General features: G+C 35.7%; 3 protein-coding genes across 5 annotated transcripts; 1 reads left to right on the forward strand and 2 right to left on the reverse strand.

Annotated features, from left to right (window-relative positions):
* Positions 1–27,104, reverse strand: LOC121738564 (USP6 N-terminal-like protein). Of its 3 annotated transcripts, none has more exons than XM_042130721.1 (6): positions 26,733–27,104; positions 22,499–23,327; positions 12,985–13,220; positions 10,650–10,711; positions 6,752–6,944; positions 1–2,156 (listed from the first exon to the last, which is right to left on the reverse strand). In XM_042130721.1, the coding sequence occupies exons 1-6, from the start codon at positions 26,873–26,875 to the stop codon at positions 1,796–1,798; spliced, it is 1,824 nt and encodes a 607-aa protein (XP_041986655.1). In that variant the 5' UTR covers positions 26,876–27,104; the 3' UTR covers positions 1–1,795. The 3 variants fall into 3 exon arrangements, with proteins under 3 accessions (XP_041986655.1, XP_041986654.1, XP_041986653.1); XM_042130720.1 differs by having other exon boundaries at positions 6,761–6,959; XM_042130719.1 differs by having other exon boundaries at positions 6,752–6,959.
* On the forward strand, positions 12,781–21,696 carry LOC121738570 (protein ALP1-like). The gene is made up of 3 exons (XM_042130731.1): positions 12,781–12,803; positions 19,192–19,723; positions 20,691–21,696. The coding sequence occupies exons 2-3, from the start codon at positions 19,416–19,418 to the stop codon at positions 21,595–21,597; spliced, it is 1,215 nt and encodes a 404-aa protein (XP_041986665.1). The 5' UTR covers positions 12,781–12,803; positions 19,192–19,415; the 3' UTR covers positions 21,598–21,696.
* On the reverse strand, positions 19,774–21,903 carry LOC121738571. The gene is made up of 2 exons (XM_042130732.1): positions 21,698–21,903; positions 19,774–20,545 (listed from the first exon to the last, which is right to left on the reverse strand). The coding sequence occupies exons 1-2, from the start codon at positions 21,873–21,875 to the stop codon at positions 19,842–19,844; spliced, it is 882 nt and encodes a 293-aa protein (XP_041986666.1). The 5' UTR covers positions 21,876–21,903; the 3' UTR covers positions 19,774–19,841.
* Positions 27,105–27,950: the final 846 nt, after the last annotated feature.

Below are 27,950 nucleotides of genomic sequence, written 5' to 3' on the forward strand. Positions count from 1 at the left end.
GATAACATTTTTTAATAATTATCGTCATAAAGTTCTTACATACAAAACGCAGTAATAATCTAAAAGTTTAATGAGATGCAACTAGGGCCGTTAGAATAAATTAAACCAAAAATTGCTTTGGTTACACCAAAAAAAATATAAGGTGTATAAATATCGCGTTTACGGTTCTTCGCGCCAATAGTCAATAGTAATATTGGTGCTATATTTTTACCATAGACATACCAAGAGACAATGTTATTTTTATGAAAATATCTTAGGCCCCAATAAAAAGGAGATACCTACATAATGTCATCAATTTGTCTATTTCTTTATAATATGATACAGGCATTGGAAACCTAGCGTTAAGGTATGGACCGAATATTAATAATTAGAACAAAACTTTTTGGAGCAAGTTTACACGACATTCAATGTTATTTTCAGCAATAAGCACTTACAACGTTCAAGCTATAAACTTAAATTCAAAAAATTTATGCACTTTATATTTTGAGGCTTATCCAAACATTAAATCCAAAATTGACTGTATTTGAGTTTTGACACAAGGGTAGGCGATCAAAACAAGTTTTTTTTCTGTTTTCTCTGTAGAAAACAGATATAAAATTTAGCCAAATAATTAATGACATTTGTTTCATGTAGGTTTAGATTTTAGAGTGACATATCTAAGTCTAAGTTCAAGTTTCAGACTTTAGTTGATGATTGACTAACATTCGTTTCTAATTTGAAGTTTAATATATCTACTCTATAATTATTACATAAAACAGTTTCAAAACTATGTATAATTATTAATTATGTGCGTATAACGAATGGACAAGTCAATTTCTATTACTACGCGAACCTCGTCGTGGTCATGTCCACTTATTACACCTACCGTTATAGGCCGCGCAAAGCTTTAAGATCGATCGGCGAAAATGGAAAGGGGAGGCGCAGTGCTCGATTTTTAGGTCTCTTTAGTGGGGCGAGGAGTGGGCGGGGCGGGTGCGAGCGGAGGCACGCTGTTGGTAGATCAGTGATCAGACGATTTGTTATTGGTAGCTATCAGAAAGAGACATGTTATTGGTATATATTTTAGAAATGCGCCTATTGCCCCTACTAATTTCACCGAGGGATCTTCAATATTTTGTGTGCAGCCTATACAAATAAGCTGCCGTACATCACAATTATTTACAAAATAATATCAATAACAATTTCATAAAATTCTCAAGATCCAAATGAGTTTTCCCTTTTTAAACTAACTTATATCTGAATTATTTACAAAATAATGTTCTTATGTGGTTTAATTCGTAAAAGTAGATACGTAAAAAATCTTTAATTTTAAAAATGCTTTTATTGTAACATGGAATGGATTTTGAAAATAAGAATATTATATATTTATCACTAGACAAATTCTTAGTCCTAATTTTGTAATAACAAATCTCTACTAGTACCTAAAAGTCCATTCGAATCTCCTAAACACCATAAACTTTTCTATGAGACGGTAACAGATCTATTAAAAAGTATTTGGGTAATTGCCCATTTAGAACACTCTAGTAAGAAGAGCTGAAATAGCTCCGAGATTATTAATACACTGAGATTTCAAAAATCATTAGTTGCTAAGTTTGTGCTGAGCTCGGCACGATATTGAATCGGTGACAAACTGCTAATAGAGAGAGATACATAAAAATAAACTGGGCTTTAGTCGTAGTGACTCTTGTGAGTCTTGTCATACTGTCAATAGCTTCTTTTAAAAAATACACGTCAAAGAAATCCAACACCGATCAACAATCTCCGAGCTTCGCCCAAACACTAACCTATTGACTATTTACTTCAGATCGTACAAGCCAGACCGGGACTCGTAATATGGGGTTATAATGCGGCCGGAGTCCACGACTGGAGTCAGTAACTCCTCCGACGGCACCTGAATCCTGATCCTGTTGTCCGACGGCATATTCGTTGCTCCGTTCGTGTAGAAGCCGAGGGAGAGATTCTTGTGTTCATCGTATTTGTACTTGGAGGGGCTAACTGGCTGTAGATGGGAGGGGCTGGCGGCCAGCGGATTGTACGTCACGTGTATTCTCACCACGTCTTCGGAATGGGGCGAAACAGACGGGGGATGGGGTGTCGCCCGCGGCGTGGAAGCCGCCGACGGACCCCACTGAATACTTAAACCGCAAACTCCGGACCTGGAATGTCAAAAACATGGCGTTATTTTACAATTTGTGATGCTCCAAATCCGACAATCGAAACGATTATTTATGTACTTCGTTGGCATAATAATTTTTGGCGCTACAAAACCTTTTATTGCGCAAGTCAAAATAATGACATGTCATGGCAACGCCACTAACAAGTTGTGTTCAATTTGGTTATTACCTCATACCTGCCAAGTTGTAAAGTTCACCAACGCTGCGAAACGCGAAACAACTGCGAAACTTGTGCGAAACCACGGAATATACAGTGTGTTAGTGTAAACATCGTTATCCTTGAAACCATCAAATGAGCCCGTCAAAATGTACAACTTTTTCTATGAGAACAATGCTGGGAACTCAAAAAATCCATCTTCATACCCATACAAAAACAAATTACCGACCCGGGCAATTTGTATAAGTATGAAAACAGAATTTTCTTGAGTTCCCAGCATTGTTCTCATAGAAAAAGTTGTACATTTTTACGGTCTCATTTGATGGTTTCAAGGATAACGGTGTTTACACTAACACACTGTATAACACTAATAGAGCGAGATGCAATACAATGCTGTGTCGTGTGGCGGATGAGACAGTAAATCGGTTCGCTGCTGTTTCGCAGTTCGCAGCGTCGGTGGACTAGAGGCGTAAACAACGTGTCCTCTGGTGTTGCCATGACGTGACATGATTTAGACGTGACAAAGTTTTGTGGACGACGATGACGGCCGACAAACAACGGCCAATTGTTGCAAAATTTTGAGATATAAAGCTAAACAAAAGAATTATTATAGCATCAAAGCGATTGTCAGATTTACAAGAGAGCGGATTGTCGCTTGATATCTAAAAAACAAAGCGAAAACTTGTGTCGTGAATCGTGATTGAGTATATCGTGCATAAAACTTCTATTCGCTAGCTAAAGCATAGCACGTTTATATCATATATCTTTATACACTAAGCGATATGAGCTTTTATACACAGAAACAGACTAAAAATTTGCTATTGCAATGATGATAAATCCATTTCTACAGTTAAAAAATGTCGATTTAAAGCTATGTAAATTATTGAGGAAATTGAGATATTTAAAAAATATAGGATTATTTTTTACTTTCTTTAATTTCTTTTAAAAGAACTGCCACCACACATTAGTGGTAAGAAGCCTTATGCGAATGGCAAGCAAGCAATAATATCTAAAATACATATATTTAAAATCAATAACGATTTAAAAGTTTAATACCACACCCACATGTTACAAAACAAAATGATAAAGTACGACAAGGCTTTAAAGTTTAAATGAACGTGGGCGGGAACGCTGCTGGTAAAGGAGAACTGTCAAAAATTACGTTTTTGTGTGATTTTTTCGTTCCTTTTTTCGCCACGTTCATAATACTTTGGGGTGTGTATGTGCCCTCATAAAAAAGTTACTTTTCAACGCTGCTACTTTCACATTGAACTCTATACGGTGGACTTATAATCTTATACACACCCTAAAGTATTATAACTTTGTTTTGTTACACTCGACTCTGTATACACAAAGAACAGCAACACACATAGAAGCGATGCTAGTAAGAGTAGTAAGCTCACTTAAAACTTCCTCTCAATATATCGACAATGTTTTAGACAAATATGTTTTAAAAATCTAAGTTAATAATGTAAAATTATATTAATCTATAATATAAAAATGAGTCGCTGAATGTGTTGCTAAGCGCAAAACTCGAGAACGGCTGAATGGATTGGGCTGATTTTAGTCTTGAAATATTCGTAGAAGTCCAGGGAAGGTTTTAAAGTGACCTGTGACACGAAGTTCACCGGGACAGCTAGTAAATTATAAATATGAATCCCACCAAAAACATTTCATGTAAAATTTTGCCAAGACGACCACAATATAAGGTTTGCCCTGTGAAAAATATATCAGAATAGATCTTAATCAAATCTAAAGTATTAGAGCTATTCAATTGAGGTGTTGTATGACTTTGTATGTTTAATTAGTCTATTATTGACATCATATCCTGAGAAATATTTCATACATCGGAAACCAACTCTATAAGGCATCCAAAAAACAACGAAACACTTCGAGAAAAGGTAAGTAGTGCCCTTGCGCTTCGCTTGGCTCGTCTTGACTGGTGCACTACTGTTACTATTACCCCCAGATATATATATTTTAAAGGATTTCCCAGAATTTGATGAATTGGATAATCCTGAACGTACGTGTACACGGTGGGAACCCAATGTCACCTTCGCGAAAGAATTAAAATATCTCGAAGAATTCGCCCTTTACATATTTTATTGACAACCACTGCCAAGCATATTTTTTCCTTGATGAAAAAGGAAGGAGACACGACTTTCCTTCCCGCATTCGCACATAGAGGAAAACCTACTACTCAGGGAAAACCTTATTTATTGATGACCAACTTGTTCCAACTTTATGTTAAACTAGCGACCCGCCCCGGCTTCGCACGGGTATAAAATATATAATCCACTCACTGAAAAATGATTGAAATCGATTCAGTAGTTTTGATTTATATTCATTACTACCCGTGGCCCGCATTGGCCGGTACCGCTGCAAAAGTTACGTCCCGCAATTTTTTAATTTGTAAAACATTTATTTAAATAATAATAATATACTGTAAAGGGTCATATAGATCTATATTAAATCAACAATGTCTTAAAGTATTTAATTGAATAAGGATTATTGCCGTATTTGTTGAAATCTCTTCGAAAATTAGGCATTATTTGTAGTAAAAAGTAAATGACAAAAAAATTTATTGTGAGATATCCATAAGAGATAAAATATACCTACCATCATGAAGTTTTCTGTAGATCTTTTCATAGTTTACAATACTTAGGGCCTGTTTCACCACTTTCTGATAAAGTGCCTAGTAGGCTATTCACAACAGTTTTGACAGATTCTCCATACTTGATCTGTCAAGTTAATTGGTGGATAGCCTTATCAGCTGTTATCAGGAAGTGGTGAAACAGGCCCTTAGTTTGTACATTATTTTAATAAATCTCGTAGGGTTCAGCTTGCGTTTGCAATGTAAGCGGAAAAAATTGTACCTAATTCTTTACGAGATCAAATTAGAAACCTCAAAAATACCAGTATTTCTCCACTACTTAATGATGTTATTATACTTATAAACCTTCTATCACTCTATCTATTAAAGAAAACCACATCAAAATCCGTTGCGTAGTTTTAAAGATTAACGGGAACGGGAACAACGGGACATAGGGACAGAAAAGGCGACTTTGTTTTATACTATGTAAGTCAAATGTAAGATGTTAGCTAATATGTTGTTAGTTATGAAAATACATGATCAGAAATTTCTACAGGGGCTCTTACGTATAAAAAAATGTACACAGAACGACACAAAATATGTCTTTCGGTAATATCTAGTAGTTTTTTTTTTCTTTATTTTATTAGAAACACTAATACTACCGAAAACTATTATAAGTTTTACAAATATAATGTTACATACACAATGATACATATTATAAGCGCGAAGCAACTAATAATGTCATGCATTTTGATTAGCAGCTATATAGCTATGTTACCTAGGCCACGTAATCAAAAAATACGGTGACAATGCAAGTGCTCCACACCCATTTTAAATAATAATAAATTAATCTCAAATAGACAAAAATTAGTTTTTACTTCAATTAAACAGTTGTAACTTCAAAACGGGTATTCAAAAATTACAATTATTCCATGATATCTATTCCAAATTCAAAACATCTGTCACACAAATAAAATTCCACATAAAAAATGTGCGTGTGAAGAAAATACCACTTTGGAATTCCCCAAAATAACTTCAAAATCCAATTCCACACTCCACAGAGCGCTCGCATTATCAACGTACGTGACTAGGCCTTAAACTTGGTTAAGCCTACATTAGCTCGGGTTACGGCGGTTTTTACCCACCAGATAACCTGTCGAGGCTACGTATACGTCTTATGAGTTCGCCAGTTCTGCACTCGGAGCGACTTCCCTCGTTCCTTTTGACCCCATCTTGAGTAGGTACGCACAAAATAAGAACCTAATAACTACGGTAAACACCCTATCGTTGGCAATATGTCAAGTGTCAACGATTGGGAATATTGAAATATTGTTAATAACTTAGTATTAAATATCTAGGTTGTTATTCATAGTTTATGTTATTACTGTCTTAAAAAACCTAGAAACTGCTACGCTGTTATTAACTATGCCACCTACCCTCCCCCAAACTGGATTATATAGAGATTAACGAAACTAAGTGATAATACTTTAGGGAGTATACAGTCTATGTGTCCCTTATATTGAGTTCCCTGTGAACGTAGCAGCGCTGATTTACTTTTCACTTCTACGCTTCTATGAGAAATGCCTCAACAATTTCAGGGCTGCTACTTGCACAGCTAACTACAAGAGACACAAACACACCCAAAATTTTTATCACTTTGTGCAATCGCTACGATGTTATTCTATGCACCTTATACCCTCTCCCAAACTGGATTATTATCAAACCTTACATACTATTAATACATCTTTACACAGATATGCATATTAAGCTAAGGATCGCCGGGTTAGCACAGAGAGCGTCTATCTACGGTGCAGTACAACATCTCACCCATCTGACCCTGTGCCGTCGTCGCTGATATTGCTGTGTGTGTCGAGAGAGTTGTCCGGCGCGTGAGAGCGCCCGCTTGAGAACACGCTCAAGTCCGCCGTGCTGGTCACACTCGTCTCCGCCAAGGACCGCCGCGACCCGAGAGCGGACACCGAGTCCTCGCACCGGACCCCGCTAGCTACGCCACTGTGATCTACAAAAGTTGCAGCTAAACTTAACTCAACGTAAGTCAGGATGAAAAATGTAAATTTATTGGATGTTGTTACGTCAAATTGTTATATATTGTATCAATAATCATAATTAAAATATTTTGTTAAATAGAAAGCGAAAAAAACGAAATCATGCAAATAAAACTCACCCATATGAATGCTCAAACACAAAACAAGCAGTGTGCCAAAAACGCTCATGCAAAAACTTACTGTAATTCATTATATTAATCATTTTGTGTACATTAAAACAAGTTTAAAAGTATTACTTTTTAAGAATTCCAATATAAAAATCCTTATAGTTTTAGATAATTTTATTTATTTATGGCTACTCTATTAGCATCTAAAATAAACAATCTCTGCTCACAACTTTTAATACTCAATCACAAACACATTAACGATATTTCTTCTTACTAGCTTTTCTTGGCATAGCAGCATTTATGAGGTAAGTATACTTTTTGCGTCTAAGGGGACCAGAGGTGGGGGAATCTTGAAGAATATTCATCGAGGCTTGAACTAAGTGAAGTGTCAGTGTGTCGCTTACATTCTCGCCTGAGCAAAATAAAAGTCAACAACTAGTTTTACTCATAAAAAATCTAGTTAATACTGTAAAATTAAATGAAAACTTAATGAAATGTATGTCTATCTAATTTGGCAAGCCAATCTTCAAAACGTTATAGAGATATTTGTCGTATTTACAAATCAATAAAATAAAGAACTATGTATACCTAACCTGTACGCGAACAAAAAAAAAAGAAAAATCAGTTTCTTTAATTTATTTGGGACTTTTTGCCACAACTTCCAATTAACACTATTTGAGACGATAAATGACATGGAGTGGGTTTATGCATGAGACAGGCAGTGACACAGATTTTGAGCAGAGATTGATTATATAAATTGTTTTGCAAGTGCGTCCTTGATTAATTGTTAATTTTGTTAATATGATAATATGTTAATAAGAAATAACTGATTAAGTTTCATTTTAATACAAAAATATTATTAGGATGAAAAAGCATGAGCGTTTTTTTAATGATGAGTTATTAATTCACTGTCATTAATTATATGAATCGAATATCTAAGACTTAAAATTATTTTCATTAAAAAATTGATTTAAAAATGCTTATGATCGCGGCCAACATGAGCAAAAAGCATGTGTTATTTATGTTGTTATTATCAATGTTATTTCCTGCAAATATTATAACAGTGAATTATTTTATTGAGTAATAATTTAGTTGTTAATCATGACATAAACCCACCGCCATACCACCATTACCATGCTAGTGATTATTAAATGACAACACTGATCTCAGTGTTGCCACCATTCAGTAAAAATAATGGCAAGCACAAATGCATCTTACATTGTGGATGACACTCAAATCAACAATATACACTTAAATACTCATACATCTACAAAAAATGTTTTAAACCCATTTAACCAAAGCCAGGTGAGTTATTTTTTTATGGGCGATTGCCTACCATACATGGGTAGTATGTTCAATGTTTAGTATAAATTAGTTAAATTATAATATTATGTACCTATATTTGACTAATTTATACTAAACAATAAATATTGTCATAATATTATGACAGGACTAATTAATAGAGCTGTATGTTTAACAAAACGGTATAAAAACTATAACAATTAAAAACATCACCTTTATTTTTTTAATTAACTTATCTGGCAAGGATAAAAGATTTAAAAGTTTAAATAAGCAGGGTACTAATGGATCCAATCATTGAACATCCAATCCAATCCAACAAATTGAGTGTGAAATTTTACAACATTTACAGCTTGGCAAAATGGTGTGCTTTAAACTAATTATTTTATTGTAGGCAACTCTATGCCACGCTTGAACGCACTTTTGACACAAAATATCAACAAACTGTTCTATGGACCAACAAGGCTTTAAATGAACGTGGGTGGGGTCGCTGCCGGTTAAGGAAAACTGTCAAAAATAAGGTTTTTGTATGATGGCGATTGGCGGCGTTAGTTCCTTTTTCGCCACGTTCATTTAAAGCCTTGTCGGTTTTTAGCGAAACATGAAATGACAAGAACTGTAATGTTGCCATAAATATAAAATTTTAGTTCTAGCTATCACTGCGCCAGACTTTTTTTGCCAAGTTGTATATATTAGTATAATTGTCTATGCCCTATGGTATTCAAAAGAGATAGTTAAAATTACACAATTGCTTTTGCAAAAATGTATTATATAAGATAGTTAAATTAAAACTAGTTTAGATCTACTTAAAATATTAATTACCAGTGGGTATATTACATTTACTATAAGTAAATTTGAATCGATAATGCTTTGTTGTTTTGGTTAATAATACATTAGTATTATTATTGACTAACCAAAATAATTATATTATAATAGTAGTTTATGAAAATATCCATTAATTACATTAATAACATTATAATTATACTTTTTAAAGACAGTAAAGCTTCATTAAATATTAAGTTTTAGTTAACATTACATATTATAACTAAATCGTAAGGGACTGTTCTTTTGCCATTAAAAGTACTTTTTAAAACTTTTTTGAGTAAAACGAACATGTATTACTAGAAAAAACATTTGTACTTTAGTTATATAAACTAGCTGTTCTAAATGGCTTTGTCTGGCGTCTTAAAACTGTAATAAAAGTATTTTGAAAAAAAATGCCCTGCCTGCAGGCAAATAATAATATTATTGTGACTGTATGAGAGATTTAAACAAAAAATTAACAAGGGGTCTTAAGACCTTAAATTCTAATTATTTTATAGCTTTTTATATAAAAAAACTGTATTGCTTTTTTTAAATAAAAAACATACTGATGAACATGACTAATATTTAAAAGTAGAATTTTTATGTACATTGTCTATTATACGTTTTGAGTAAATATGAAAACTAATATAAAACTAAGTAATAAATATAACAATATAAGCATGCAAAATGAATTTAAAAAATCAATGTACGTTCATTTTGCTAACTAATATTAGATGTGTGTTAAAATCTGTTTTCGGTGGCGCAATGTCTTAAATTAGATAATTAAGTAGCTACCAATTTTAGCCATATGATAATGATTATCATTTTGGCATAAATGTAAAATGTAATAATGTGAAATCTATTTATAGAGCATTCTATCAATTTAACGCAGGAAGTTATGAGGTTCGTGATTGAGATAGCAATAATTACGTAGTATATTATAATAATAATCTATGTAACTATAATACATAAGTACTTTGCCGATTCTAAGCTGAGGAATAGAACATTGTTGAATTATTATATTTTCATGTTAAAAAAAGTTTTGCTGTGATGATTTAGGTTCAACGCAATATTTTTTATATAATCTAAAAATTATGTAAATCATGTGTCGTACTTTATGGGTGGTCCCCAGCTGCTCATGTAAGATATTCGGTAGCGTAGTCTAATGTCTTACTTAGGGTCAACTCACACAGGCCACCGGCCACTATCCCAAAACGCTTATTTAATAAATCTTCATACTATCAAGTAACAATATTTTAGCTCATAATTTCTTTATCAAACAGTTTTTAAACTAATTCGCTGAAATGCCCCAATTTTATATCAACACTTCGAAGTTGCTCATTTGACTATTGGCCACCGAAAATTGATTTTATAAGTGTGTGAACTGATCGGAAGTGAGGCTGGCGCCGGAAGTGGATCTGGAGGTGGATATCGATGAGTCCAAGTTACCTGACACCGTGTCGCTCTGTGACACACGCAGGTCCTGCAACTCGAGCGCCGCTTTCTCGCGACTGAAATGCAAATAAGACTCGATTAATGTCAAACCAGACAACAAAGATTTCAGTTTTCACCTCTAACAAGGCTTCATTCTAATAATTAGCCTCATAGACGATAAGACTAAACTGCAAGGTAAAATAGCTTAACCTCTCTTCGTCGTTTAAATAAGTATTATACAAAGAGGTGTTTACTGGTGTCAAGGCTTCTCTGCGTACCATCTACATGAGAAAATCTGCATCATGCCCACAAGAATATTAGTTATTTTTAAGATCAAAATATTATGGTTCCTGTATATAAAAACTACAATTAACGTAGTTGCACTGAGATCTTAAATAAAATATCAGTATTTTAAAAAGATAAAACCCACTCTTTTTAAAATACTGATAGTTTGTTCGTAATTGAGAATTAAAATTCACTATCTAAAAAACTATACTTAACCTACATCAAAATCTGATGAAACTTGCAGCATTCCCTATGTTGAACAATACCTAGTTCAATAAAAAGAGAGTTACTTAAATCGGACCTCTAGTTTCGGAGATATGCCAACACAAACGTAAAAACATACATACACTTTTGAAATTCGGCACATATACGAAAACTGGGCAGTTCTGGCAATACGGTTTTACATACATACGGGTCGAATTGATAACTTCCTTTTTTAGTCGGTTAAAAATGTACGAGCTAGCTCTGTACATAATTAAATCAGTTCTGAAGAATAAGTGATAACAACAAAATTTCGCAAAGAAACAAACATTATTCATATAGTGGTCATAAGTTCGTCTTATTTTGTTTCTTTTGTATTTTCGTTTAAAATGTGAATTGTTTCATATTCGCACAAACAAGCTTTTATAACAATAACTAAATTAAGCTAAATGATGGCACTTGAATAGTTTCTCTTTTGTTTAAAATGGCGACGGAGAAAGTTCCAACAGCTACGGTACATCGAGTTCTAATTAGCTATTACTGTAGTCAGTAGCTTTTAAAATACTAGAATAGATATTATATACTGAAAAGTGTTATCAAAATCTGTGTTAATTTTATCTTTAATTGGACTTAAATATTTATGGGTAGAAGAATTAGTTAAACCAATTTTAAATACAAATCAGTATAGACCAACTCTATCTGCTGAATAGCTACATAATGTAAATTAGGAAATTCTACTCGATATTATGTAATAACAAAAAATCGGCCAGGTGCGAGTCGGACTCGCGCACGAGGAGTTCCGCACCGCGTTGTAGAGCAAAAAAAGGCCAAAATTGTGTGTATTGTATGGGAGGCCCTTAAATATTTATCTCATTTTTAGCATTTGTTGAGCGGCAACAGAAATACACAATCTGTGAAAAAAAAACAAGGAACCTAATTGGTATACCTACGGTCTACCTAGTTGGAAGTTTTGGAAAAAACCTCATTTTGGCGGCAAGAGATGAAACATGTGCCAATCGATTGTACATCAAAATACAAATAGGAAATACTCTTGGTAAAATGTCGTCACTGATACTGTTTCGGAATAAATAACAGTTAGAAAATTCTGCATAAATATATTTTCTTAAACTCTTATTTATTCCGAAACCGTATCAGTAATCAGTTCATTTTACAAAAGAGAATTTCATATATTTTATATTTTGACTAGCTGTCCCGGCAAACGTTTTTTTTTTGCCATATAAAGTATTTCGCCCGTATTATTTTATTGAAGTGACTAAATAAGTATGTCACCATGGCAACGTCCATCGCTATCCCGTCGCACAAACAATGGTCGCCGTCAGTCTCGAGTTGTAATAATTTACTATTATTTATTCAACAAATGCACTTATCAATATAAAAAGTACCCAGTAGCCGATTCTCAGACTCACTGAATATATAAAATTTGGTTAAAATCAGTAAAGAAGTTTCAGAGGAGTACGCGGCCTAACATTATGACACGAGAATTTTATATATAAGATGTACTATCGATTGGCGCATATTGTTTCATCTTTTGCCGATCGCAAATTTGTAGGTATACCAGGCTTCATACTAAAATGTCACAATATGCTCTTTTAGAAGTCTAGCTATAGTGGTCCTGCAGATACAGCCTGGAGACAGACAGACGAACAGACATCAAAGTCTTAGGTCTCCCACACATAACTGCGAATTCGCATTGAATCGCAAATATTTGCGACAAAACTCATAATAAAAATGACATTACGATGCGAATTCGCATGAATTCGCAGGTTTGTGTGGGAGCCCTTAATAATAGGATCTCATTCCTTTTGGGTACGTAGCCCTAAAAAATGTCCATTATCAAACTTACCGTAATATAACCGTGGCTCGAGCCTGCTTCTCTGTCTCCGAGAAGTTTTCGGCTCGCTGGCCGATCTTGAGCTTCTTATCTGGCTCCACGAAGGTGCCCAGAGGTCGCTGGGGTAGCTCCGAAGCGGGCGGGGGACCGGGGTAGTCGAGCTTCGCTTTCCTCAACTCCTCCATTGATTTCTGAAGGTGGTATATCACTATGTCGTCCTCGTAACCGAAGTCTTTATGTAGTTTTACCTGAAACGGTGGAAGTGATTAGTGGTGGCTTTTAAAATAAACAAACTGGCAGCCGTCTAGTTACAATGTTTTATAAGAAGATCTGAGACCCGCCTCGTGATTTCGACCATAGCAAATGCGTAAAACATTTTATTTTTTGCTAAATATAAAATATTGTTTAGTCTTTCTCTGGTATGTTTGTATGGGTAATAGTCTTCAATCACATAATATATTATATGTGATCGAAGGTAATAGTCAATTGCCGAAAAGGGATAAAGTACAAACACTTCTCAACTAATGGTTCAAATATTTTATTACTAGTATCCTATCGATTTATAAAATAAACCTTCAGAAGTATTTTATTATATTCTCAAGGTAATCTAGAAGTTAACGATTGCTAGTTTAAAGGCGAATCAAAAATATTACATATTTTTAATTATACAATAGATTTTAACCAGCAGTCTTTTTACTGCGGCACTTTGATACGAATGGAATGTTTCTTTTGAGATTAAAATCTGTCTACATTACCATTATAGTCGTTTAGTCTCGAGCTTGCTAGGAATGTAGGTATATAGCCGCATAGCAGCTGGCGATAATTTTCCGTAAAGTATTTTGTATAACTTCACGCTATCTGGCAGTTTAAGAAAACTTCCAGATAGCGTGGGGTTTGACCAAGAAATTTGGGGTTTGACCAATATTTTATTCGATGGTATGTATTTTTAACCGACATCCAACCGAGGAGGTTATAATATAATAATATAATAAAATAAAAAAAATATATCCACTATGTTCGGCTGTGGATATATATATATATTTTTTTTTTGTATGTTCGACCATTACTCCGCCGTGCCTTTTGTGTTCCCTCCTAAACTCAATCGATAGTTTTAGTAAAGCGTCTAACATTTTACGGAATCGACCGACTTGAGTCGTTGACTGCATTGACTTTTACTTTGACTTTGATTAGACTTTGGACTTTACCAAATAGAAAATCGATGCTAAAAATTGTTACAAGAACATAGTTTTCCCGCCACTTATTATAGCTGAAGCGCCATAATAAGAAAAAAATAAACAAAGGATAAAATATTCAATATTAACTTCAATGTTGTTGTTGTTAATGTTACTCCACTGATAAAATATAACAGACCAAATCGTCGAAAATAGAAACAGAGGAGTGCAGTCCCAGCGAAGGAGCGTAACAAAACTGTTTAGTTCACTGTCTTCCGCAATTCAACGATGTACCTACCATTCGTTACTATGCAAACTAGGTAAAGTACAAAAATTAGCTTTTTTGATTTAAATTTCACACTTTACCGGATGGTATCAGGAAATCTGCAGATTTCTTAGTTAATTTGAACATTAACGTATTCCGCATTCTAACGGTAACATATATTATATTATATACAATGCATTCGACCGACCGGGAGGGTTCCCGCTTCACACTGACCTCACCCGCGCACGCCCTTCGCAGGTACTATTAAATACCAGTTAATTGTAAGTTGTAGTTTAAGTTTAATTAATATTATTATAGAAAATAATAAACTTAAAAAAAAATCTTAATTTATGTAATAGACTTTTTTGCAGTCAGTACTTGCGGGCGTTTGATCTTTCGGGGAGTTACCATTCCACACTGTGCACTTTCTTTCATCTTCAATTTTCGTCATCAACTTTCATATTGGCGCATTCAATAATTGAATGCGTCAAGGAACGCAACGCTAATATTGTCATTTTTAGGGTTCCGTAGCCAAATGGCAAAAAACGGAACCCTTATAGAATCGTCATGTCTGTCTGTCTGTCTGTCCGTCCGTATGTCACAGCCACTTTTCTCCGAAAATATAAGAGCTATACTATTCAAATTTGGTAAGCAGATATATCTAACCTATGCGTGAAAAAAAAAAAATTTTTTTCATCTAATTTAAATACTGGGGTATCCATAAATACCCCAGTATTTATGGATAGCTCTTCAAAAATCATATTTTTTTTTCTAACCTGAACAGTTTGCGAGTGAGACTCTTCCAAAGTGGTAAAATGTGCCCCCCCCCCTCTAACTTCTAAAGTAGGCGCATGATAAGTTTAAAAAAAATATATGATGTACATTACTATAAAAACTACCAACGAAAATTGGTTTGAACGAGATCTAGTAACTAGTTTTTTTATACGTCATAAATGGTAAACCTTAAACCAACAAAAAAAAATTTTTTTCATCTAACCTATACGTGTAGGGTATCTATGGATAGGTTTTCAAAAATCATATTGAAGTTTCTAATATAATTTTTTTCTAACCTGAAAAGTTTGTGAGAGAGACTCTTCCAAAGTGAAAAAATTTGTGTCCCCCCCCCCCCCCCTCTAACTTCTAAAGTAGGGGCATGATAAGTCTAAAAAAATATATGATGTACATTACTATAAAAACTACCAACGAAAATTGGTTTGAACGACATCTAACAAGTAGTTTTTTTATATGTCATAAAAGGTAAACCTTAAATTAACTTTCTTTAAATCAACTGAAATATAAAAATCATTCAAAAACCTTTTAATTTCATAAAAATAAACCTTATTGCTCCTGCGGAACCCTTAATGGGCGAGACCAACTCGCACTTGGCTGGTTTTTTTTTAAGTTTTGGATACGGTCAGAGGGTAGCGGGCATGCCTCACATTCGTTTTTGACTGCGCTATAACGCATGCTCTTGACGAATAGAAAAAGGCACAGTGTGGACAAAGCTAATGTCATAGGCCTGCATCCTAGTCACTCTTGTTACAAAATAATATTGGCATCTCGCACTTGACTACGTAGATACTTTTAGTTTCTATGAGTGATTAATGTTTTGAGTGTATTGTTTTAGGATTGCTTTTCAAATGACATTTCGTAGAGTACACCACTTCTACCTCAGTTTAAATATATTTTTTTGGACAAGACAGGACATAACAAGAATTCTCCCTAGTTTGTCCACTGAAGGCGACATGAAAATTTTTATAAAAGCTGTGTTATTGAACGAGTGAAACCTCCTTCGTCTGTTACGACATGGAGCAAGATTAGCTCAAACGGGAATGGTGGACTACACTTGGTTGAAGGAACTATGCGCTAAGACCAATATCTGCTAGTTTTACAAAGTCATCTCCATCCCCAGATGGCTGAATAGCAGCCAGACGGGACATGCATAATATGTGTGCAGGACTCTGCACCTTACCATAAGGCTAAAAAATTATTAACTTTTTTAAAGATAAAAATGTTTGCTTATGAGATACGAAAATGTACATAAGTATTGTTTTTCAAGTGAGTATAATACCACCGACGAAAAAAGTATGTCATGTTGAGAATTGTCAAAGTAACAGACCCTGTTGTAAAACTTCTGTCTCATACTTTATTTCACAAGGATTGGGTTTTCATGCAAGACTCGGCGCCATCCCCATAAGGCAAAATCCTCTCAAGCTTGGTTAAGGGAGAATGTGTCGGCCTTTACAGAGCCCGTCGCGGCGAGCGTATGGCCCTCTTCCATTCCCGACCTCAACCCGCTGGATTATTTCTTATGGACTGAGTCAGAGCTCAGGGCATGCTGAAAGTCCTAACCAAACTTGGAGTCACTGAAGCGAGCCATTGTCCGAGAAGGAAACAAAATATTCCGCTAGAAAGGATTCGTGCCGCCATTGGTCAAATCGTCAAATTGCATTAAAACAGGGGGTGGTCATTTTAAATAATAATTACAGTTTATTGTTGATTATTGTATACTTATTGTTTACTGAAAATATTTGAAATGTAAAGTAATTATGTACTTATTTAAAATTTTATGTAGCTTTTTATTCGTCTCAAAACATATGAACATGAAGACGAAAATGAAGCGAAGAAGACCTCTCTGATATGTTTAGGTAAAGCATGTAGGTTGTAGGCATATAATTAGATCATAATATATTTTATGACTAAAACCTAACCGCACTTTTGGAGTTTCATTTCATATTGGTCAGTGAATCCTCAAACAAAAAATATTAACCTACATTCAACAATTAGGTGTCCCTAAGTAAAATCCTGGTGTACTATATATAAGTAAAATCCTGGTGTCCTGTATATAAAAAGAAAAAACAGTCTTTTTTGCATATCAGCTTTAATCATGCGGCTGTAGAGCGTACGTGACTTGTTAGCTTTACACAGAGCGATCGATGGAACTCATTAAAGCGACTCTTGATTATCAATTTATAAAATCGATCTTAAATAGCGGTGGGCAATATTGACACCGATGCCATAATATACCAAAACGTCGGGGCATTTTTACACATTACAATTTACAATAAGTACATTACAAATTAATATGATAAGGATTTTTCTGAACTACAAATTATTTTCCTAAACGAGTAGATTAAGCGCTCTTACAGACGAATGGCACGTGTCGGCGGCAGTCGACGGCGGTCGACGGCACGTGTCGGCGGCAGTCGACGGCAGCCGACGGCAGTCGTTGACAGTTTGTGACGCATGCAGATGGCCTTTTATTTAGGAGGGGAAATACTTTGCGTATCCCCCGCCCCCTCGGGGGAAGGGGCGAGGGTATGTGGGACTCCCTAAAAGAGGTCTACCCACTAAAACCCCCCCAGGCCTCCGTCATGCGCTTAGTGCGGGAGGGACGGGAACCGCGGAGCGACTACATTCTACAACTCCGCCCCTCCCAGCGCGCTGCCGCAACCGGCACCTTCTTCATGCGGCTTCTCATCAAGAGCCCCCCGGGCTGTCCATCTCGGGACCCTTGCTTTCGGCGGGATCCCCAAATCACCGACCACGGGTCTTAGGCATCCGTCACCATTTGGGTGGATGCGGGTGGAGCCCCCGCGCCCTTAGGCTTCGGCTTTTGCCGAGCCTTTTTGGACGGGGCCTTCTCTTCTCGGGGGGCCGGCTTTTTCGCAGCAGACGCAGACGCAGACGCAGACGGACAGCCGCTGCCGCCCAGCACGCGCCCCCTTTCGGCCCATGCAGAGGGCCTACCACGACCTTCCCTAAAACTACAATGTTTCCAGAACATTTTGTCATAAGATTACAATTACATTACTGTACTCAGTTTTAAAATATAATTTTACTAAAAAACAGTTTAAAAAATGCAAAACATTGTTAAATCCGCTGTGAAATATCAATTTTTTTAAGATCGCTAGCTTGACTTTAAAGGAATATTGTTTATCTGTCAAACGGTGTCGCGGTGTCGGTAGTAGAGGTGGTGGTAGGTCCCCAGTTGTGACGTACCGCCTAAAGGTAAGCGTCCACAGATCAGTATCGTACGCAACGGACGGCTCTCATCAAACGGATATGTTTTTCACAGTACGTCCTCTGAATTGGCAGCGTACGAATTACCGACTAGCCTAGTAAATTAATGCTCTAAAGGGGGGTGTAGATGGAAAAGTCGAAAGCAGAAATTTGGACTTAGGCACTTTGTTTGGACTAATTTGAAGATAAATAGTAACCATGACAAGACCTTACTGTGTCGATAATAACGATGACGGTGTTTTAGTTTTAATTTTAATTAAATTGTTGTTATTATAATGTTAAATACAGAGCACTGCTATTTGACAAACAATGTAATACCTGCTACTGGCCATACTAATTGTTACATGTTTAGTGTTAAGCTCCAAATTATAATACGCTGTTGGTATTCAATAAAGAAAAATAAAAATAAACATACTGGCTAGTCGGTAATCCATACGCTGCCGATACAGTGGACGTACTGTAAAAAAAATATCTGTTTGATGCGAAACGTCCATTGCGTACAATACCGACCTGTGGACGTTTACCGTCACAACTGCAAGCGTGATAAACTGTCGGCGGCTGCCGTCGACTGCCGCCGACACGTGCCGTCGTCTGCCGTCGACTGCCGCCGACGCGTGCCGTCGACACGTGCCGTTCGTCTGTAAGCGCTCTTAGATAGTTACTCATAATATACTCATTGTACCCAGCTTAAAGTAGCCTCGAGAGTATTTCTAGACGTTTAGTTTTCAATTTTGTATTACATAGTTTTTTTTTCTTTAGGCCCATAGCACACGGCGTATTTTAAACGCGCTGACGACGCGCAGAGAACGCGCCTATACGCGATTCAAACGAGATTGGATCGCAACCAAGGTAATTAAGCACACGGGGCGATTGTAAAACGTTCCTCTACTGCGCGTATACGCGCAGATACAGCAGTACAGACGCGCTGTAGTCGCTCGTAGCTTTTGCGTTTTGATCAGAGACTCCTCTTCTTCAGTTGTACAATGGCGTCGGTTGAGACAACACTGCTTACGTTGGCTTTAGTACTTCTTTTAAAAAGTAAAAAACGTAAAAAAAAGCGAATTTATTGGATAGACCCATTTACGAGTGAAAAAAGATTGGGTGGTCATTATCATACAACTTTTAAAAAATTGTTAGTACATAGAAGATGGAAGAAATTTTATAATTGTTATCGAATGTCATATTCGTCATTCCAAGAACTTCTTTCGATTCTAAAACCTGAGTTAACTCGTCAAAATACAGCAATGAGATCATGTATATCGGCAGAAGAACGTTTGCTCATCACATTGAGGTAAGAAAACAACTAGTATTTATTTATTATGTATTTATTTATTTATTGACCTGTTACATTTTAAAATCAACCGTAAATTGTTATAAGTGCACTTAGATTATGAATAAGAGAAAAAGATTTATTCAATATCATCATACATGTCAGATATGATGTCGGAGTCATTTGTAACCGATTCATTGCTATCCAAATTTTGGAGTGAACTGACAGATTCATTTCTTGGCGCTGATTGATTACTTGGATATTGTGGCTGAAATTCAGACTGATATCCAGATCCAGACTGATATCCAGACTGGTATCCATACTGATGTTCATATTGAAATGCACCTTGGTATCTATTTTCATTTAATGTCCTCGATGACTGTCCCATATTTTTATATTTACGAATTAAATTTATCATATCAGCTTTGGCCTCTAACTTAAATTCCTCTTTGATAGCAGAAAAATCTTTAGCCAACGAAACTAAGAACAGTTTGTCGGGATTTTCAGATAAAATTGTATTATTTGCTTCCTTAGACTGTTTGAGATTTGCTGTCAGTGCTTCATACAATTTGTCTTGTGGGTCTTCATGTTTTGGAGTCTTTTTAGACTTCTTTGGTGAATGTGGTTTTTGAAAATCACAGTCTTGGTTATTCCGCAGAGCTGCATCATCATTTTGACTTGGAGATCTTATTTCGTAAAGCGGGTCTAAAAAAGTTAGCAAATTGGAATATATGTAGGGTCTTCTAGGTTTAGCTCCAGATCCACTGGAACAGTTATTGTTCTTCGCTTTGTCTCTTTTATAAGCGTCCTTAATACTCTTCCATTTTCTTTGAAGTTCAATGACTGAAAACGATAAATAATGTTAATAGTTTAGTTGTTTTTTAGGTTAATTTTAATTCATTTGAAATAAGTAGTTGTAGGTTTATTTTAATTAAAATATGTAAAATTTACGATAATAAGTGATTTTTAATAATGTTATTCTTTTCAGGTATTTAGCTACGGGTTGCTATTTCTCAGATATTCACTATGACTTTAAGTGTGGACAAACGACGGCAGGCATTATAGTCCGTGAAACAGTGAAAATAATATGGGATAAATTAAAAAACATCTGTATGCCAGAACCAACCGAAGAATCACATCTAAAAACTGCTGAAGGATTTATGAAATACGCAAATTTTCCCAACCTACTTGGGGCTATCGATGGGAAACATATTAGAGTTATAAAACCTCAACATAGTGGATCAGAGTATTTTAATTATAAAAAATATTTTTCCATCGTATTGCTTGCAATATGTGACGCAAATTACAGATTTATCGATATAGATGTTGGATGCTATGGAAAAGCTGCAGACTCAACAATACATGAATTTAGTGAATGGACCAAAAAGATAAGGCAAGGAAATTATAATATACCAAATGCGAGACCAATATCTAATAATGGGGTACCAATACCATTTACGTTTGTTGGAGATGAAGGCTTTGCATTATCTCAACATTTACAGAGACCATATGCTGGAAAAATCTTGCCACGGCAGAAAAGAATATATAATTACCGCTTGACACGTGCCAGACGATACATTGAATGTACATTTGGTATATTAAGCAACAAATTTAAAATCTTTAATCGGCCACTGAACGTTAGCGTGGACTTCAGTGTGGCTATTGTGAAAGCCTGTTGTGTACTGCATAATTTCATACGTGAACGTGACGGTTATAATTTTCATAATTCTTTGAGTGTAGCTGGTTTTGAAGATCCTCCTGAAGATGCAAGTTTGATTTCGATTGGTGCAAGACTGTCACAGGGACAACTAAGCGGAACTATGATACGAAATATGTACGCTGACTATTTTATTAGTGATGAAGGTGCAGTACCATGGCAAGATTCTAAAATTTAGGGTACCTACCTAATTACATTTTCTACTGTTTTACTGTTCTATGTACCGTCGAACTATAAACTATAATACATTATTTTTAAATAAATATAAGAAATCTTACCTGCCAGGTTTTTTTCCTTACTGGTTTTTTCATTGAAATTGTCATAAAAAATGTGGCACAATTCATCCCAAGCATTTCTTTTTAACACTTTGTTTGAATATTCGGGCAGTAGTGAATTCCATGTAGCTGGACGATTGTTTATTTCTGTTATAAAGCGGTCGGTGTCGAAGGGTTCCATTTTAAACGAAATACACGCGCAGCACACAATAAAACCGCAACTGAGGCGCGGGCGCAGTGGTGGCGTGAGCACCCCCACCCCCTCTGCCCGTACTCCGCTCCTTTGTACGCGCGTTTGTACCGCTTCAAATGCACGTATACGCGCTTCATGCGCGCGTTTCTATTATCAGTGCAAACGCAACTATCAGCGTTTACGGCGCCGAAGAAGCGCGTTCCTGAAACGCGCGTCGTCAGCGCGTTTAAAATACGCCGTGTGCTATGGGCCTTATCTGCGATCAGCCTGAAGGTTATAAGCAGATGTGGTGAAGTGGATTTGGCAATTTTGTATTACGTAGTTATATTGGCCAAATTAATATTTATGTACCTAAATTAACCAGAGATGGTATGCCGGATTACTAGAAGTGCCGGACAAGTCAGGGTCCGGATTATTGCCGTATAGATGAGCAAATGCTCTAAAGGCGAATTTTTACGACACCCATGATATTATATAACATTACCATCAATCATGATGTTTACGCAGAAAACTGTTTTAATTCTCTGAAGCAATCATTGAAATCGGATAAACGAATCCCACGCGAACCTATAAAGAAGACTTACAAACAACTAAAGTATGTTAATCATTACCTGTATATAATTGACTATAAGATCCATATCATTCAACTTCATGATCGCTTTCTTATGCAGCTTTAGTATAGTATACGCCATGGCCGTTATCACTCGCTCGCCGTCCAGTAGGTATATGTCCCACACCCTCAAGCACAGGCTGAATGGCACTCGTTCCACGAAACACACAAAGAACCATTTCAAAGAATAAAGTATAGCATCGAGGCCGAACTTATCAAAATGGACCTTCAACTTTGGCATAAACTTAACGAGTATTCTGTCGTGGTGCTCGAGAAACCTGGTGAGTTTCGGGAACCCCTCCACGTAGAGTCCGTGCATGGCGTACTTCTTGTCGGACAACAGGATCACTAGAGCCCAGAAGGCGTCCTCCTCGTCCATATACATGAGCAGGACACCGGCCAGCCCCGACATACCCTGGCAGTAGCCCACCTCCGAGTTGTACATGCTGTAAGCGCAGAGGACGTTGAACAGCGAGCACTGCTTCTCGGAGTATCGCTCTCTGTAGAACTGGTGCTCGCGGAACTGTCTGTTCACGTCGGAATCTATTTGCCTCACGTCCGTCGACCACTGCTTCGCCAGCTTCAACATTTCCCGGTATTTGTGCGGGTTCTCGGACTTCATGGCGTTGACGTTGAGGAGTTTACACCATATTCTTATTCGAAGTGAATTCGGAATGCCTTTGTATATTCTTCTGTGCAACTTTTCCTTTGTGCCCGGGGAGTCCCACTCGCCGAGCATTTTGATCCATTTCTTTTCTCTCTCGACTTCGATGTTGACCTTTTGCGGCGCCGTTTTCTGGGGCAAGCGTTCGTCGTGAATGAAGCCATATCTGAAATACATTTCGCATTAGATATTTCGCAGAAATAAAATGCAGGCTTCATCGTAGGTATATTATTAGTAATTAGTATCTATATTTAAATAATTTTACTACTCTTTATAAAGAGGCGATTCCATTATCGCGGGTACAACAGTTTGGCACACCTAAAGCTTCCTACAGGCAAAATGAAGCATGTTTATTAATAAAATATCCCTTGAAGGGATACATATTAACTAGTTTAACAATGATTTATAAATCTAGTTTTGTTGCCTATATATATATATATATATATATATATATATATATATATATAACAGGTTTGAAGTGCTGTCGCGGGTGCAACCAATTTGACCCTCCATTAAGAACTGTGATGAGTTCATATGTGAATACTGGTTATTGCGAAACTTTAACAAAACAACTTGCCTATATTTCAAAATAGCATAAAACAAAGAAACTATGTAACTAGATAAAAGTAATTATAGTAATAAGTACTAGAAATTATTAACATTTCTACGATCGCGGGCGCTTAAAGGTGAATTAAATCGTAATTCTCTAACAAATTTTAAAATTTTCGACATGGAATATGTAAATATACTAGTAAGTTTGTAATAAAACTGCACCAAATTGTAGTTTATTTTTAATTATCAGTTTTTTATTGGCCTGACAAAATTAATCGTCAAAATCACTAAAAACGATTGAATAGTGTAATTTATACAAAATATTTCGAAGTATTGCTGTATAACTATACTACAACTAAACATTAATTTGAAATATACGCTATTTTAATTTAAAAATATGGGAAAAAACCTCGCGTTTCCGTTAGATGACATTGTTTAAAAACGCTCTAAATTAATCGAATTCCATATTTTACCGATAAAAGTTGTTTTGTTAGCAAATACACATCTTCTTACGTATATTCCAATTAAAAAATGTAACTAATGCCATATTTTAAAAATACTCGTTGAGGGCCGTCTGTAGCGGAATGGTTCTAAGAGTAGTAAAATTATTTTCACCATGGGATTAGAAATACTAAAAAACTTAAGTTTCGTAAAAAAAACTGTTAAAATTTTAATACATTATTGAAAAAATTAATCAATTCATGCTATGGTATACATCCGGCACGGCTCAGTATAAAATAAGCTTTAATAACATTTCTGGACATACCAATTGATGCTGCTGAACAAATTCAGAATTTTAGGTTAGTCATGTCATTAAAATCTTTCTGTTTTATTAATAAAAACAAGGAATAATTAGTCTTTTTACCAAATTGTACACTGGATCTGTTTCTTTCTAGATTCACAATAATAGACGTACATATATAATATATATAACTAGATGACGCCCGCAACTCCGTTGCGCCAAAACTCGTTTATCGCGTGGTATCCGTACATTTTTTCGGGATAAAAATTATCCTATGTCCTTTCCCGGGACTCAAAGTATCTCCATGCCAAATTTCAGCAAAATCGGTCCAGCGGTTTGGGCGTCAAGAGGTAACAGACAGACAGACAGACACACTTTCGCATTTATAATATTAGTATGGATATAATGTTTTCTAAATAATACAAAAGATTTTATACAACACAATACAAATCAATTTATAAAATTTGCTAGCATTAAAAAAATAATCTTATTCTGTTATCATCTCAAAATGTCACACTTATATTGAACATATTTTATAACAAAATAACATCAGATAAATTGATTCCTAGGCAGATGGAGGACCTTAGTAATTTGATCGCGTTACGTCAAATCCATCCTACCGATCACAGCTAACATTGATTTGTCATAATTCGACCAAATAGCGTAGGTCCATCAAACGCCTAGGAATCAATTTTCTCGATGGCACATCTCCCAAATTTGCATTCATAATCAAGTATGTCATTCATAGTAATAAAGTTCAAACAAAAGTTCAGGGGCTGTACCACAAAGCCATTTTGAGACTCAAACTATTGTACAGAATGCTGCGTCCCACTCTAACAAATGTGAAATGACATTGTTAGAGTAGGATGTAGCATTCTTGTCCGATTATTTGAGTCTCAAAACAATTTGCTAATAGGCCTTAAAAGTCAAAAGTAAGTGATTATTAGATGTTGCCTGCAACTTTGTCAAGCAATTTGATTTTCTGATGTTTTTGCAGGGACCATCATCTGGACAGCAAATTTGATCTAAGTTAATTAAATGTCTTGTAAGTATCAAGACGTACATGGACAGACATACTTTGGCATTGAAAGAAAAAAAAATGGATCGCTACCGCTAGGCTGACATGCCTATAATAAAATATTTTTGAAGTTACTCAAAAAGTGATGCTCACACTATATTATGTTATTCATTTTTTGTAAAAGTAATAAAAAAACATAAAGTATTTTAAATAAAAGTTGCTGTGCATAAATAAAATTTGCTATGGCTACTTAATTATGTAACATGTATCAATAACAGTTAATGCCAATGGATGTATACCTATATATATGATTAAGTAATAGCTATTCCACTTTCTAATTCTCTATAAGATATACTCATAGATCACATGCTAGTCAACCATTTAAAAAAAATATGTTACTATCCTACTACTTCTTATCATAATATTATAATCAATCATAAGGGTTTTATTAGCTAGATACAAGTAATTAAGAAAGCTCAATAAGGAAAGCTATAATACTACTTATAATTCAAAATATATCATAATATTATAGCTTTGTAATAAATACAAAGAAACATTATTTTCATGTGAGTTTAATTTTTTATTGATCTCAGAGAGATATTAATTGAAACATAATAACGTAACATCAAAATTTTGTATAAAGAATTCGTGATTGATAACATAATTGACTAAGAAAAAGTACTTTATTGCATGATTAATTTTATTCACATCAGACTTACAAATATTTCGCTGTTGGCCTTTGTTAACCATACCTATTATTTTATTTAAAACAGAGAAATGCTAAGAATACATTGGAGATTACGTTGTGCAGACACAATATGTAGTCTGTTTTTCGGGATATCTAATAATTTTGGTGGTAAGAACTGCACATAGTGTAAACCCTTCTTGTTTAAAAATAGCATATTACAAGCCACACATATTTTTATAAATGTGTTCACGTTAAAAATACATAAAGGCTTCAATAAAATACAAAATTTAGTTTAATCATTATTAAAGTAACTAAAAGCAAATAAGTAACTAAAAGCGCTAATCACAAGACAACTCAATGGACATATTATTCAGAGAATATAAATGAATCTCAAATGAGCAATAACAAAAGGGTGTGACATGCATCTGGAAAGTCAAGTTATTTCTCATAATAATTATTACATTCTTCAAAATATTGTCCTTATATTTCGCACGCAAGTAAAGGGCCGAAAGACTTGTTTAAATAAAGAAGTAGAAAGTGTTTATAAAAGGCCAGTTCCGAGTAACCCCACCTGTCAGTTTTGTGGTAATCTTCGAATTCGGGGTCCTCCCAGGGGTCGATCTGTCCGACGAGATTCTCGCGGCCTCTCTCGTATCTCTGGAAGATACGCTCCCGCTCCTCGGAAGCTCGAGCCAACAGAGCCTCCTCATTCATAACACAGCCTGCTTATGCCACATACCGTCCCAACACCTTACACCTACCCGACCCACTATCGTCCAAACGACCTAGAAACGTAGGCTCTATATTTTCGGTCTTTAACATTTGTCAATAGAACACTTCCGTATCGTGGTGTCCTTTTATTTGATCACATTTTAACTCTTAAACCTCATATCGAACCTAAAATTATTTTTTATTATAGGTATTTGTCGGACGCTATTTAAAATCATTTGACCACAGACTAAAATATTTTGACAAATAATGTGAATTGACACTCCAGTCTGCAACTCTCCAAGGCCCAAGCCCCATAGAGTACCTACGGTCTACCCATAGAGTATACATTATAGCAAGCTATAGAGTGCTTCTAACAAGGTATGAACTGTAAGCACGAGTGTGAACATATTTTCCTATAAGCGTCAAACGATGGCGCATGGAACATCACTAGACTTGCGTTATACGTTTGACAAGTATCTATAGAACTTCTGCTTACGATCGGCACAACGGGGAACAAGCGATGCGCGCGCTCTATAGCTTGCTAATGTATACTCTAAGGGTCTACCTCAATGCCGATTGCCAAGCCCCAAGCCGTCATAATATTATCTTATGCCTGAACTACAAGTTTACCAATAGTTTAGCCACTTGGTAATTTACAACTAAATTTCCACTAGAAATGTGTGTAAATTCGTAAAAATTTGATGCATCTTTGTGATTTTTTCCTATCCAGGAAATTTTAAGATATCGTGTTTTCGCTAAGATCAAATTCTTGGAAATATAATGTAGTATTAGAAAATGTAACAATTTGGGGCTTATTTTCAAGTATAAAAATGAATTACAAAATCGATAATTTTGGGTTAGTCGTCCCCTCCTTGAAATCCAATAACATCGCCGCGCTGAGCGATGTCATGGCAAGGTCATGTCAAGGAGGGGCAATACCGGTCCGTCCACGTCGTGTCCCTGGGCTCCTCCCCCGTGCCATCGTGAGCGTTTTCACGGTGACACGGGAGGGGTGGCTGAACACCGGTATGGCGTATGTTTGTGAGCGTGCTTGTTGTGTGTGTTTGGCTGCGCCCGC

This window comes from Aricia agestis, chromosome Z (genome assembly GCF_905147365.1).
Source record: "Aricia agestis chromosome Z, ilAriAges1.1, whole genome shotgun sequence".
NCBI lineage: Eukaryota > Metazoa > Arthropoda > Insecta > Lepidoptera > Lycaenidae > Aricia > Aricia agestis.

Coding starts and splice junctions, on each gene's coding strand:
- LOC121738570 (XM_042130731.1), top strand. CDS start 19,416: ATGGCGTCGGTTGAGACAACACTGCTTACGTTGGCTTTAGTACTTCTT. Junction 19,724..20,690: donor CGTTTGCTCATCACATTGAG/GTAAGAAAACAA, acceptor TATTCTTTTCAG/GTATTTAGCTACGGGTTGCT.
- LOC121738571 (XM_042130732.1), bottom strand. CDS start 21,875: ATGGAACCCTTCGACACCGACCGCTTTATAACAGAAATAAACAATCGT. Junction 20,546..21,697: donor TAAGGAAAAAAACCTGGCAG/GTAAGATTTCTT, acceptor TATCGTTTTCAG/TCATTGAACTTCAAAGAAAA.
- LOC121738564 (XM_042130719.1), bottom strand. CDS start 26,875: ATGAATGAGGAGGCTCTGTTGGCTCGAGCTTCCGAGGAGCGGGAGCGT. Junction 13,221..22,498: donor TTATAGTCAATTATATACAG/GTAATGATTAAC, acceptor CCACCGTTTCAG/GTAAAACTACATAAAGACTT. Junction 2,157..6,751: donor GACGGCACAGGGTCAGATGG/GTGAGATGTTGT, acceptor TTGACATTCCAG/GTCCGGAGTTTGCGGTTTAA.